Raw genomic sequence first — 13,265 nt, forward strand, 5'->3', positions numbered from 1 at the left:
TCTCTTGTATTCTGCCCCAATCTTCATTAAACTTCAGTCTCACAGCTCTTCAGACTTGAGCAATGTTAAAAGAAAATAGCCAAATTTGCAGTAAACTATAACAACAGAACACACCACTGCCGAGCCCTCAGAGAATTATACGGCTTAGAACTACTACATTACCCAGCTCTTTATCAGCTAATTACAATACACAGGCTTCTCTATAAGTCAGGCAAATGCCCAGCCCTTAATAACTTAACACAGCACTACTATCCCAGTAGAAATTTACACTCTACAGAAAAGTCACTAATCAATGTAACTAAACCATCTAATACTTTGGGGGCATCTCTATATTCAAATAGTTTAGCTAAACTATGGAATCACACTCTACTACGTCTGATGTCCATTCGGAATGCAAAGTTATTTAAAGCACAACTAAAACTTCACCTGTCAAATCAAGGGATTTGCTCCTGTACATCTCCAGGATAAATGACACAGTCATCTCCAGCATGCCGTATCAGCAAATCATTTTTCTTAATTCAGAATCCTACCCCCCTGAACCAGTCTTCACCAACATCTTATCTACAGTATTTTCTGTCATACCTAGATCCTTCCTTCACCTCCATTCCCTTGGATTTTTAAGTGCTAATCACATGATCTATTATCTATTTAACAAACCCAATAATATACCTGTTCAAATGCTCAATGTTCATCATCTATTAATGCATAGATATCTTCTATTTTTAATGGTCGCCTCTACTTTCATATGAATGCAATCTGATTAGCAAATATATGTATAATTCTTAAGGTATATTATTTAATGTTTGTTCGTGTATATTACTGAAGGGCCTACTTTAGATCGATGAACAGTCAAAATGTCGAACGCTCATATGAGCGCAAATGCAGGAACTCAATGTTTATTTTTTTGGATCTCAGTACAGTGAGTATTGGAATATTTGCCTATTCCTCACTGTAGTGCAATCTTGGAGTTGGAATATATATTTAGTGGGGGATGTGGGGGGCACAATACCCCACAATAGCAATTTCTAATTTCTGCATTTACACTCATGTGAGTGTTCAATATTTTGATTTTTCATCTATATAATATAGACCCTTATGAATGTCTGTTTTAAAATGTGATATGTTGGAGTTTTTCTCCCTGGGCCACTGCTGAAAATGGGGTTCTTGACAATACCCAGTCAGACAAACCTGGTAAACAAAAGCAAAATAAATATAATAAAATAAATATTAAAGAATAGTTTATGACAGAAAAGAAAAGGAGGGAGAGAGTATGTAATGTGTATATTATATGAGCAGTGTAAAAATTAGTTTACTGTGTATAACTGGAATCAGCAGAGAAGAGGGGAAAAGGAGTATAAAAAAAGACATATGAGATTTGTGTGTGTGTGTGTGTGTGTGTGTGTGTGTGTGTGTGTGTGTGTGTGCGCGCACGCGCACACATGTGCATACTTTATTTTAGGAACAGGGGAATCCAGAGAAGATGGGAAGAGGGATTTCTGGCAAATGCATTGTCCGAGTCTGTACCTGAAAATCTCCTTGTTTTTTTCTTATGACAGGAAGATGAGTAAGGAGATATTGTCCTTTTGACTAATGTTAGTGGAATGGTGGTGCATTCATACATAATCCATCTGTGTCTCATCTGCTGCCTTGCTCCAGCCTGTCATCCTAAGACATGATGCTAGCACCTAGATAACACATTCCCACCATTATGCTGTGTTAAATCTTGATGTCTGATAATGAAGAAACAGTTTCTGCTCCTGTTCCTACATTTTAAAACATAAAATGTATTTGTAACCTCTGACAATGTATTGCAATTAAAAGGAATATGTGTTGTTGATGCTGCCACTGGAACTAGTAACTGTCTATTAAACTACTACTATCACAGACGAAAATTTTTGAACAGATGTTGAACGGCTGGAAAATATTTCTGTTGTAACAGTGGCAGACTCTTCTTGAATTCTGCTAAAATAATTTTAGAGTCCATTACCCATGTGCAAAGATGACAGTCTGATCATTAGAATGATGTTCTTCATTGTTTAATGTTTTTTAAACTGGAATTTGAATCATGGTTGCTACAGAGTTGCCACTTTTTGCCCTTGCACTAAAGTAAAAGTGCAGCAGCTCTCAAGACCAGACTCCTAGGTAAATTTGATATCAGTGCAGCGGTTCATGAATTTTCCCTGTGGTATATTCACTTGCAGTGTAGTCTCATTTTACATCCATCAGATAAAATCAAAATCATGTGCTTCTAAGGCTCATGCAACATCTTATTTTCTTTTTAACACTGTGCCATTTACTTCTGGCATACTTCCGGTCTTGAATAAATGACTTTGTCTCCGAGATATCTCAAAATAATGAGCTGAACAGTTACATAAAGACATTGGAACTCTGAACCTATAGTTCATACAGACTTCCATAGCCATATAACACAGAAGTAAAGTTCTGCTGTCACAGCAGCATATTAGAGTAGGGGCTCAATCACAAAGAGCCTAGGCAATAGTTCTCAGAATCATTCCCTTCATATTTGACTTCTATATATGCAAGCAGCATAGTAGTGGCAATAGTAATAGATTTTGAGCAATCCTTCATTCTGTTTATTGGAGCTATCCATGAGATGTTTTGTACAGATCTGGCCATCCCCAGAATTTCATAACCAACTTTCAAGCTTTGTATAATTCTCCTATGCAAGAATCCTGACAGATCAGATGTGTTCACCTCATTTCTATTTGTATAAGGGAACTAGTTAGGGCTACCCACTTTCACCCTCCCTATTCTTACTGGCTATTGAACCACTTACTCTCTTAATTAGGAATAGAAGGGCAATCAAGAACTGTCTCTTATTAACAGACAATTCTAAAGAAGATATATCACAATTTTTGAATTTACTGTCAAAATTCCATATGGTTTCTGTTTCAAAAATCAGCATGTGTAAAAATGAAATATTTCTAATTAATAAGTCAGCATTAGAGCTGGTATGTGCCCCCCCCCCCCCAAGTACTTAGGTCTCTGGTTAGCTGGAAATTATGTGGAAATGATAAATGTGAATCTAAAGCCAGTTATGAGAAAGTTTATATACTGTGGTCTATTCTTGGAGAAAATTCTGTCCTTGTTGGTGGGGTCATATTTTAGCCTTTCAAATTATGTTTTACCCCAAACACTACTATATTTTGTGACACCTACTGGTATCTATTTCCCAATGACATGAGACATAGAATTTCTCAGTTTGCCCTATTCCTACCCTGTAAATTAGGAGGGAACTGGGCTTCATGATGTCTGTCACCTGGCAAATGCCGCAGCATGGTACTCATCTAAATTCTGTGGGGATCACTCACCAACTGTGGGAGTCTCTAGAGGATAAACACACAGTACCATTACTTGCTACTTAACAGTCTCAGGGTCTTATGCCCAAGGTTGGCATACTTTAGCAATAGCAAGGAAGACACTTAAGAAATTATAAAACTATCCTTCATTAGATATATGGCATGTGAAAATGCCTATATAGGGGAACCATACCTAAAGTATGTCCCCAAATGCAACAATGTCCTGCTAAAGATATTCAGCATTTGGTTACTACTGCCTAAATCAAGGGTAGAAAGAGCCAAATAGTTATCAGTGACTCAGTAATTTAAAGGATCTTTGGATCAATATACCCTTCAGGAACAATATCGCTATCTTCATCTGGTCTCTAGGACACCTAAGCTTTTAACACACCAACTAAGATTAATCCATGGGGAATACTGGACCCCAGCTAAGCTAGCAGAGAAAGGATATAGCTCCTCAGGGGGAAGTCAGACTTGTCCTGGGATGCAGGTTTTAGGATTTCAAGCAAGTTAGAGACCTTTGGGTTTTCTTATGAAATATAACTTCCAGTAGCCTTCACATTATCCTACAAACTACATCCTCCATTTGGATATTAGGAAGGTACCGTCCTAGTTTAACATTACATTCTGCCCAGAAACTCTGGATTTTACAAGTATCAGTCATAATAAGGCTTTATACAGCTTCCACGTGTAAGTCTTTGAATCTACTCTCTATTTGAAGCATGCAGCACTTCCTAAGAAAATATATCAATCTGCTAGAAGTAGGATCACATTCCCCAGATTTCTTTGTGCCTACATACTCCATCCTGGGACATTACAGTACTGATGTACATAAACTCTGTGAACAAATGGTATTATTTGTATTTTCTGAGTACCCACATAATCAGAGTACAATGCTATGATAAGTTTTTTTTGATGTATGTCTAACTTAGCATACTGCCTTTAACTTTATTTTTACATAACCTTTTATCATGTTGTTTATGTGTCGGCTTGCATGAAAGAGGTGTTATCCTGTGTATGGTAGTGTAGACAAAGTATGTCCATTATTAACACACAAGTTATTTAGTTAGGCTATTAACTAATAAGTTTATATCAATATGTTTGAGTTTATTCCTCCTTGTTCTGTATGGTTTGATGTTCTGCATTTTGTTATTATTTGGCAATGAAGAAAAAAAGAGCCACACCCTTAAATTCCTGTCAAGCAAATCGATTATTGCCATCTCATGTGGAATACTATCCTTCTCCAGAAATCCGCCACTGCAAACAGTGGCACTTTTACAGATGGTGAACCAAAGTAAAGGAATTCAAGAAGGGAAAATAATCTTTGCAGACATGGAGTAGATACTTCTAGTGTCTCAGGCCATAACTATTTGTGACTTCCCTTTCTCTAATGTACTCACAAAGATTTTCTGAGAAAGTCTCCTTCTTCAGAAGGAAATTGGCAATTCTAATGTCAGACTGGTGTATGTTGGATATTGTAAATTCAGGATATATTGCGTAATATACAAGAGCATGTTTCTCATCTCCAGAATACAGATGGTCAAGCTCAGTCAGCCATCTCAAAGCTATGGCAGTGTACTGCAGGACTATGGAAGTGGTAGCCTAGTAACAAAGAGGACCATGAATTCTATTTGCGTAATGAGACCAGATAATGGAGGTGGTGTAGTTATTTTTGAGAACATGAATTATACTGGTGAAATGTTAAAAATAATATGTGATGGGGGCTCTTACATTCCTGTTCCCTTAAAAGAAGTCCACCTTTCCTACTATCAGCTAGATTGCTTTACTGAAGATGGTTTGCTACAATATACATTCGATGAAGAAATTTACAGTTTCTTACAGAACCCTAATCCATCGATCCTCAATCAAATTAAATATTTAGAAACCACTATTTCCAAGGGACATGAGGGATTTCTTTCTAATATATACAGAAAACCTACATTTTATAATAGCTATCCCCATTTTAATAGTGCCCACCCTTATTCCCCAGAAGAAGTGTCTCTTCAAAGGACATTTTGTGAGGCTAGACTGCATGATTTCTGATATAGATTTATTAAATATGGAAAGGACCAAACCTGAATCTATATTTATGGAAACAGGATATCCAAGGAAATTGGTTCACTCCTTGAGCAATGAAATCTTTAGGGGATGGGGCACTAAGTATGCCCCCTTATTAGGAATAGGATTAGGCAGCCATCAGTTGAATACTAATGATAATCAAAAAAAGAATTTGTTGGAGACAAATGGCCTGTCGGATAATCACAATGACAAGATTAATATAAATAGGGATATAACTGAATATCTCAGAGCCCTGGTGTTACAATATAATGCTGGTTCTAACATAGTTAAAAATATAATCTCTAATAACTGGACACTCCTCACGAGCGACAAAAGGTTTAAAGATGCTGTGGGATACAAACCTACAATTATTTTTAAAAGAGCAAATAATATCAAGAATATATTAGAAATTAATAAATATGCTACTGTTTTAAAAAAGCTTGAAAGGAACTACCAAGTGTGGTAGATGCAATCAATGAAAATATATCCTTGATAAGAAATGTCTCTATTGTAATATTTACACTCATGATGGGAATCATTTGAGCAATTCCTTAGTTTATTTAGTAGCTTGTTCTACCTGCCCAGTGTTTTATGTGGCCAAAATGAGAGACATTTAAGGAAACACATCTACAAACATTATTACAATATTTTTAAAGGTAATGAAAATAATGCTCTTTATAGACACTCTGCCCAGTATAAAAAATGTAACCACTTTTCATTTTCTGTTTAGTGGTCAATAAATGTAATGTTGAATACAATATGACCAAAGCTGAATGGTCACCTTTAAAAGACTTAAGAAATAATAAGAATTTAATTACTAAGCCAGCAGATAAGGGGACTAACACAGTAGTGATGCATTTTAAACAATATATTCATATGTGTTATTCACATTTAGAATATCAACATATGTATATAAAAGTTAATAAAGAAATATATGATACAGCAAGTAAAGAATAGCAAAAGTTGTTAGAAAAGGTTTTAGGTTCGGTTATTTGAGTAACGAAGATGTTGACAAAAATGAAACATTCACGGGTGTATTGTAGCTACATTTTATTGTTTATCCAAAATAGATAACAATTTAGTCAACCCTCCAGGCCAACCTATAATTTCAGCAAACAAATATTTTTTACACAATATCAGTCTTTTCTTACATGATTATCTTTTCCCTTATGTTATGAAATTACCTTTGTATATTAAAGATACTAGAGACATTTTGAATACAATTAAAGAATTAAAATGGATAGAAGATATATATTCGGTGTCCCTGAATGTCAAAAGTTTATATACTAGTATTAAACATATACATGGCATTGAAGTTTTAAATTATGTTTTAGGTGATAGTCCAGTTTTTAATTATGTGATTGAATTATTATATTTTTGTATTACAAATATATATATTTTTAATAATGTTTTTATCATAAGATTCAAGGTGCAGCCATGAGAGGTCCTTTTGTTTCATGTATGCAAATTTAGTTATGAGGCTTTTTGAGATGGAATATTTATATGGACGTAGTTTTATGAATAAATATGTTAATAAATATTTTAGATATATTGATGGCTTAATATTTATTTGAGATGGAGGTAGCAATGAAGTAAATAATTTTGTGTCTGTTCCTCATAAATGTTGTGATTTTCTAGAAAATCATTGAAGGCTGAAGTTGCTAAATAATGACAGACATTTGAGCTTCAGACTTCATGTCCTTTAGAAAAATTCATACTAGCACAAATCCTGTTATTCTAGCAACTTTCTAAGTTCACGAGAACATTATTTAATATCTGTCCCTGTTTGTTTTAGGCTTTGTCCATATTTCTTGCACTAAGAGGTAGGTAGGGGTGTGTGTGTGAATGAAACATCCTAGTTAGTGGTAACATGTTGTTAGTAATTTACTCAAGCTCAAAACCTGTACCTTAGTTACAGAAAACAAAAGCATAAAGTCTCTACCCCAACTACCATGCTGCATTTTTCAAAGAACTGACATTTCAGGTTAATTTTCAATTCAAGGAACCGAGTTTGAGTGAATTTATATTATATTACTGAAGAGGCATTACAGCGAATGTCTCTTCATAGACACTAAAAGAGCGAACCGTGAATTACGAGAATGGCCAAATTTGAAAATCCTAGCTACACCCCTGATCTGAAATAATTTAATTTATTGTAGTTTAGTCATTTCAAGTTAAAATAAAGTTTATATGTTAAGAAACATTCAATGAACACACTATAAAAGCATCAATAAATGAATACTGTGACATAAGTTCATATCATAACTTAATTAATCTTCTCCCTACTTATCCACAAATTCACTAAGTTTTAGCATAATTCATTACTTTGCTATAAATCATAGGATAGTGAGTTCTTGCTATGTTGTTTTTTGTTTACATCTTTATATCAAATATAGAGACATAAAATGTATGCTTTACGTACTTGGTGTTGTTTTCAAAGGTAGTGCCTCTGGAATGCCATGAACTGGATAAATCCAACGAATTCCATAGATTTTTCCATCTTCACTGAAGCTGACACTAGACAAAATCAAATACATAATTAGTTAACTATTAAACAATAAATGAATACTTTGGAGAATACAGAACTGGAGACTAAAGCAACAAATAGTGACACACTATCTATTCAGTGTGTTTTTTGTAGTAATTAACAGATTATTGCTTTGAGGTGTCAGCTTGAGTTAACTGAAAAGCCAGCATGACACACATGCTGCCACAACACATGACATCAACAAAAGAATTGTTATACAAACGTCTGAACTATCATCTCCATAAAATTATCAAATATTTTGAACTATCTTTTATTTCGTAAAGGTGCTTTGTTAGTGCCAGAGTAAGGGATATAAAGCATCATGTAAGTCAGCACATTTTCCTTGTAAATAATTATATAAATTAATACTTCTTTAAGCAATAGTTGATTTTATTCTGCATATGTCTTAAACATTTCTTCTCTGTAACAGTGACACTTACTGTCATTAAATAAATCTTTTAAACATTTAGCAAATTCTGACATCACTGTGGATTTCTTGTGACCTGACAGCTGAAGTACCATCCATAACCCACAAAATGAGCTATCTTCCAGGTTGTAGAGTTACAGATTATGGGCATGTGTAGGGTTGTAACAAGACTATGGAACTGTACAGTAATTGCACAAGTGTCTCATCTGCTCAACATAGTAAGAAGCCAGAAATTTCAGATTTGTACAATTTATTCATGTGTGCTTACCTCACACCAAATAACTGCCCTTCTTTCTAAGGTATTTGTCATAAAGACATACTGAAAGATGCAGCATATTTAATCGCTGTTCCTCTGTGGATATATATGTGTGTGTGTGTGTGTGTGTGTGTGTGTGTGTGTGTGTGTGTGTGTGTGTGTGTGTGTGTGTGTGTGTGTGTGTGTGTGTGAGTGTGTGTGTGTGTATGTATGTGTGTGTGTGCAATTTTTTATTCATTTGATAGCCTTGTAAATGGACTGGTCAGAAGATCCTTGCTGCCAATATCTAGGTTCAAGGCAGTCATATATGATTCTGAATTCAGTGCATTCACTTTGCAGTATTAGTTTGACATCCACAGTTTGCCAAAGATATCAAGAAAGTCAATATGTATAACAGAATGCATTTGAGGTCCCTAGAAGTTTAACAGCTTCAAAAGACAATACTTTACTATATGCAATACTACAATCATTCCACCATTTGCCCAAACTAATTTTTCCCACCTTTACTGCTGCTGTATTAACTCCTTCTACTACCAGCCATTACTTCAGTCTTTATTTTGCTGTTTTTTTTTATTTCATGTGCTTTGACATTAAAGCCACTGGCTGCATATCAGCTCCCTCTAAAAGAAGCTATCAATCAACCTCATTTACTCTGGGAAAAAAAACAGAATTGTCTGCAAGTTCCTCCTCATTGCCCAATTACATCAAAATCTTATTTTGCAAACTACCCATTTGCAAAATAACTGCTCAGACTTCAAGCTTTCCATTTGGCACATCCACATTTTCCTTCAATTCTTCATGCATATTAGCAGCACTGGTAATATAATCCTCCTTTTCAACAACCTCCAGGTTGGGAAAGCATTCCCCCCTCCATCCACTCCACCAGAAGCGATCTCTCCAGCATTACCTATTGAAAATAGGGGAATTTCTATGGTTCCCTGGTCAGTTTTCCCCTAGTTAGCATGAATACTACCTTGAATCTCCTCTGAGAGGAGACCATTTGACTAGTGGGAATAACCCTGCCAACAATGCATAAATAAGTAAATTAAAACTAATAATAATAATAAAATAAATAAAATGTTACAGATAAGTGTTGCCTTTAAGAAAACTATTGGAACAAGATGTGGAACACTACTAGACTGAAGAGCAAGAAACCAGTTTTGAGTTGGTTGATTAATTATGCATGCACACACTTACACTGAAGTATTTTGAGCTGAATAAGCCAGTCACATTACAAGTAGATACATGCCTCAATACATACTCAGCACTGCTTTTGTAGAAGACAAAAGTAGTTATGAACTGCAAGTCAAAATGCTACTCCAAGACAGAAAACAAACGTTTTCCAGATGTACAAAGAAGACACATCAATACTAAAGGACAGAAGATGTGAAGAAAAGATAGCCACAGCAGAAGTGCGCAATGAAGAAAGAAATACAGTGTTATTTTTATTTTAAGATAAGTTCTCTAAATCCAGTTACAACGTTATCTAGCATCCTTAGCTAAGGGTAATCATAAGGCATTATTTAGCTATGTCAGAAATCTAAAAGGAAGGCCCAGCTTTGTGCTGAACTATTAGTTATTAGTGTACCATTCCACTCATACTAACCCTGAGGACATAACCAACCTGCTAGCAGACAGATTTGATGCAAACTTCACCCCCCCTTCCGACCAGACATACACCAAAGTATACTTGTCACCAGTCCTCTACCTACTATCTCCAAAGAGTAGGTCATAACCACACTCTCCATGGCCAAAAACACAGCCTCTATGGGACCAGACAACATCCCAGGCTGCCTACTAAATGGTCTAAAACAGGACCTAGCAGAACCACTTGGCATTCTCTTCAACCACAGCCTAAGTACTGGCTTTGTCCAAGCAGAGTGGAAACAGTAATTCCCTTGCACAAAGGGGGTCCATCAACTGACCCTGGGAACTATTGAAATATAAGCCTAACCAGCCTTCTCTGCACGGCCATGGAGAGAACAATCATGGACCTTATCAACAAAGACATAGGTGACCTTCAAACTTTTGACCCAACCTAATTTGGCTTTGTTAAGGGTAGCTCATGCTTATTAAACCTGGTGGACTTCTTAGAAAATGTCGTCAAAACCCAGGATGAAGGCAAAACAGTACATACAGCCTATCTTGACTTGGCCAAGGCTTTTGACATAATTCCCCACTCAGGCATCATGAAGACACTCACCCAACCAGGAATTAACCCATATTTCATGAGTTGGGGAGCCAACTGGCTCACCAGTAGAACCCATACAGTCAAAGTTGGGGATTCCAGCTCTACCAGCAGACCAGTTACCAGTGGTGTACCACAAGGATCTGTGCTGGACCTCCTACTGTTTGGAATCTATTTCTCAGATGCCCCAGTGAAAATACATGGCCTGTGGCTTACCAGGTTCACCAATGACTGCAAACTGGGTGGAGTCATTGAGTTCCCCAACAGTGCTGACGAAGTACAAAAAAGGCTTACACAGACAAATGATTGGTGCCAAAGCCACAGACTTAAACTAAATGCAAAAAAATGCATTATCATCCCTTTCAGCAAAGGGGAAGTCCCTGCAAATTACAATATTAAGTGTACCCCTCTTAGCTCAAACCCTGTGGTAAGAGATTTGGGAACACAGGTTAATAGCAACCTTAACTTTGATCACCCTGTGTCCACAGTGGTAAGAAAGGCCTTCTGTGTTGCACATTTCATAAGTAAGGGCATCACATCCAGAGCTAAGGATGTTATAACTCCCCTGTACACATTCCCTCATCAGACCACTAATAGAGTACAACATTCCCTTCTGTATGTACCTCACCAAACACCTGCAGCAGTGGGAGAGACTTCAGAGGTTTCTAACCAAGAAAATTCAGGGCCTTCAACACATGACCTACATGGACAGACTGAAGGCCCTGTCAGTGTACTCTATATCTTATAGGCTGCTGAGAGGCGACTTGTGCCTGCCCTACAGAGTAGTCTCGGACCCTGCTCTAATGAAAATGCTGCACATCCACAAGTCAAACTGGACAAGATTCACTCACTCTAGGGATCTTAACCTAGCCAGCGACATTAACAGGACATGCTGGAGAGACAAATATGTAACCCTGAGATTGCCAGTCCTTTGGAACAAGCTCTCAAATCATGTGCAAACAGAGCTCCTGAATGACCCTGTTTAAGCATAAATTAGACAACTGGATGGAAGACCGTAAATTTACCCTGGGGGTACACTTATGTCCCTCTTGGATAGGGGCAGTCAGTGCTGATCATAGACTCATGCTACAAATATGGACCATACAACTTGGTCAATAAAGGAACAAGGGTATAACATTGCTAGGTTTATAAAGGCCCTAGGGATAATGGCCTAGTAACCTCCTATGAACCTATAAATCTATGAACAAGGCTTACTAGGCAGAATACAGGAGTCTCACTTGGACATAATCAAGCTTAATAAAATACATTTTTATGCAATATGATTCTGTATAGACACAGCAAGAAATTCATAACTTTGCTCTGAGTAATGTATATTACAAGAAAAATCCAAAATAAGTTATTTTATTTCACTTAACTCCAGAAGACCCCAAAGTGAGACTAGAACAGATTTGTTCTGGTATCAAGAGAATATGTATCTGATCTTTGATAACTGTTATTCCCAGCTTTCATAATCATGTCCAATGTATTGAAAGCAGTACTCTTAGCATGTGATATTACAAATGTGGCTGTGTCAGATAACAGTCTTCAGTATTCCAGCACAGATTAAGAGGATTTCAGTGCAACAGGAATTTTAGCTGGTTACAAACACAACTGTGCAGACTATAAAATAGTAATAATAAATAAATCACAGAGCATAAAAAATCAGCATGAAGATTCTCATTTAGCAATGCTGAAATATGGGAATACTGCACTGTACCGTGTTGTTTATTGCCTCTCAGCTACTCTCGGGTGACATGTTAAAAGGAAAGACTCCCAAGTCAACTGTTTACTTACTCCAGAACAATAAAATCAGGTTTGAGAGAGTAAAACAGAATTTTTTCAAAATAAAGAAATCAAGTACTGTTTCTCTGAAATAAGACAGAAAGCTGTGGAATCTAATGCAGGTGCTCAAATGCATAGCACGGGATACATATGCATGTATGTATGCTGTGTTTCAGCACATATGTACTTATGTATTGTAAGAATGAACTGGCAGCTGGGCCAGAAATCATAATATTTAAAATGACGGATAAAGTATAAATACTCATCTAGAGGTGAGGTTATGGACCAAGAATTAGGCACTACAGAGAGTGCCTTCACAGTCCTGAAGAGCATAACATCCACTTGCTTTCTTTATGTTAAGGTTAAGTTACGTGAAAATAAATAAATTGATAACTTCTTTGGGGTGGCTAGTAAAAAAAAAAAAAATGAACTCGGGTACATCAGTGATGCATAACAGGCCACTATTACCAAATCATCAGAGTAAAGTGCAGGTATACTGGGAAGGGTAATTTTGAAGATAAAAATGAAAAGAGTAAAAAGTAGCAGACCCAATTCATGGTTGTAAGGACTCCTCATATATGAGAAATGTCGGCACCAGATCACAGAAGGATAAACTCCTGACTATGTCCCAGATAACATGGGGTCAGTTAGTGACCTAGGTGCTGAAAGACACAGCCACAAAAAGACATGAGTCAAAAGTCACATCA

General features: G+C 36.4%; 1 protein-coding gene across 1 annotated transcript in view; it reads right to left on the reverse strand.

Moving 5' to 3' along the window:
- The window catches only part of CFAP47 (cilia and flagella associated protein 47), a 7,413,452-nt gene that overhangs the window by 839,959 nt on the left and 6,560,228 nt on the right, over window positions 1–13,265 (reverse strand). Inside the window, exon 58 of the mRNA XM_044071840.1 lies at window positions 7,801–7,895. Coding sequence (XP_043927775.1) covers window positions 7,801–7,895 — 95 coding nt within the window. The remainder of the gene's footprint in view (window positions 1–7,800; window positions 7,896–13,265) is intronic.

The sequence above is a fragment of the Protopterus annectens genome, chromosome 5.part0, assembly GCF_019279795.1.
Source record: "Protopterus annectens isolate FY-2018-M chromosome 5.part0, PAN1.0, whole genome shotgun sequence".
NCBI classification, from domain to species: domain Eukaryota; kingdom Metazoa; phylum Chordata; order Ceratodontiformes; family Protopteridae; genus Protopterus; species Protopterus annectens.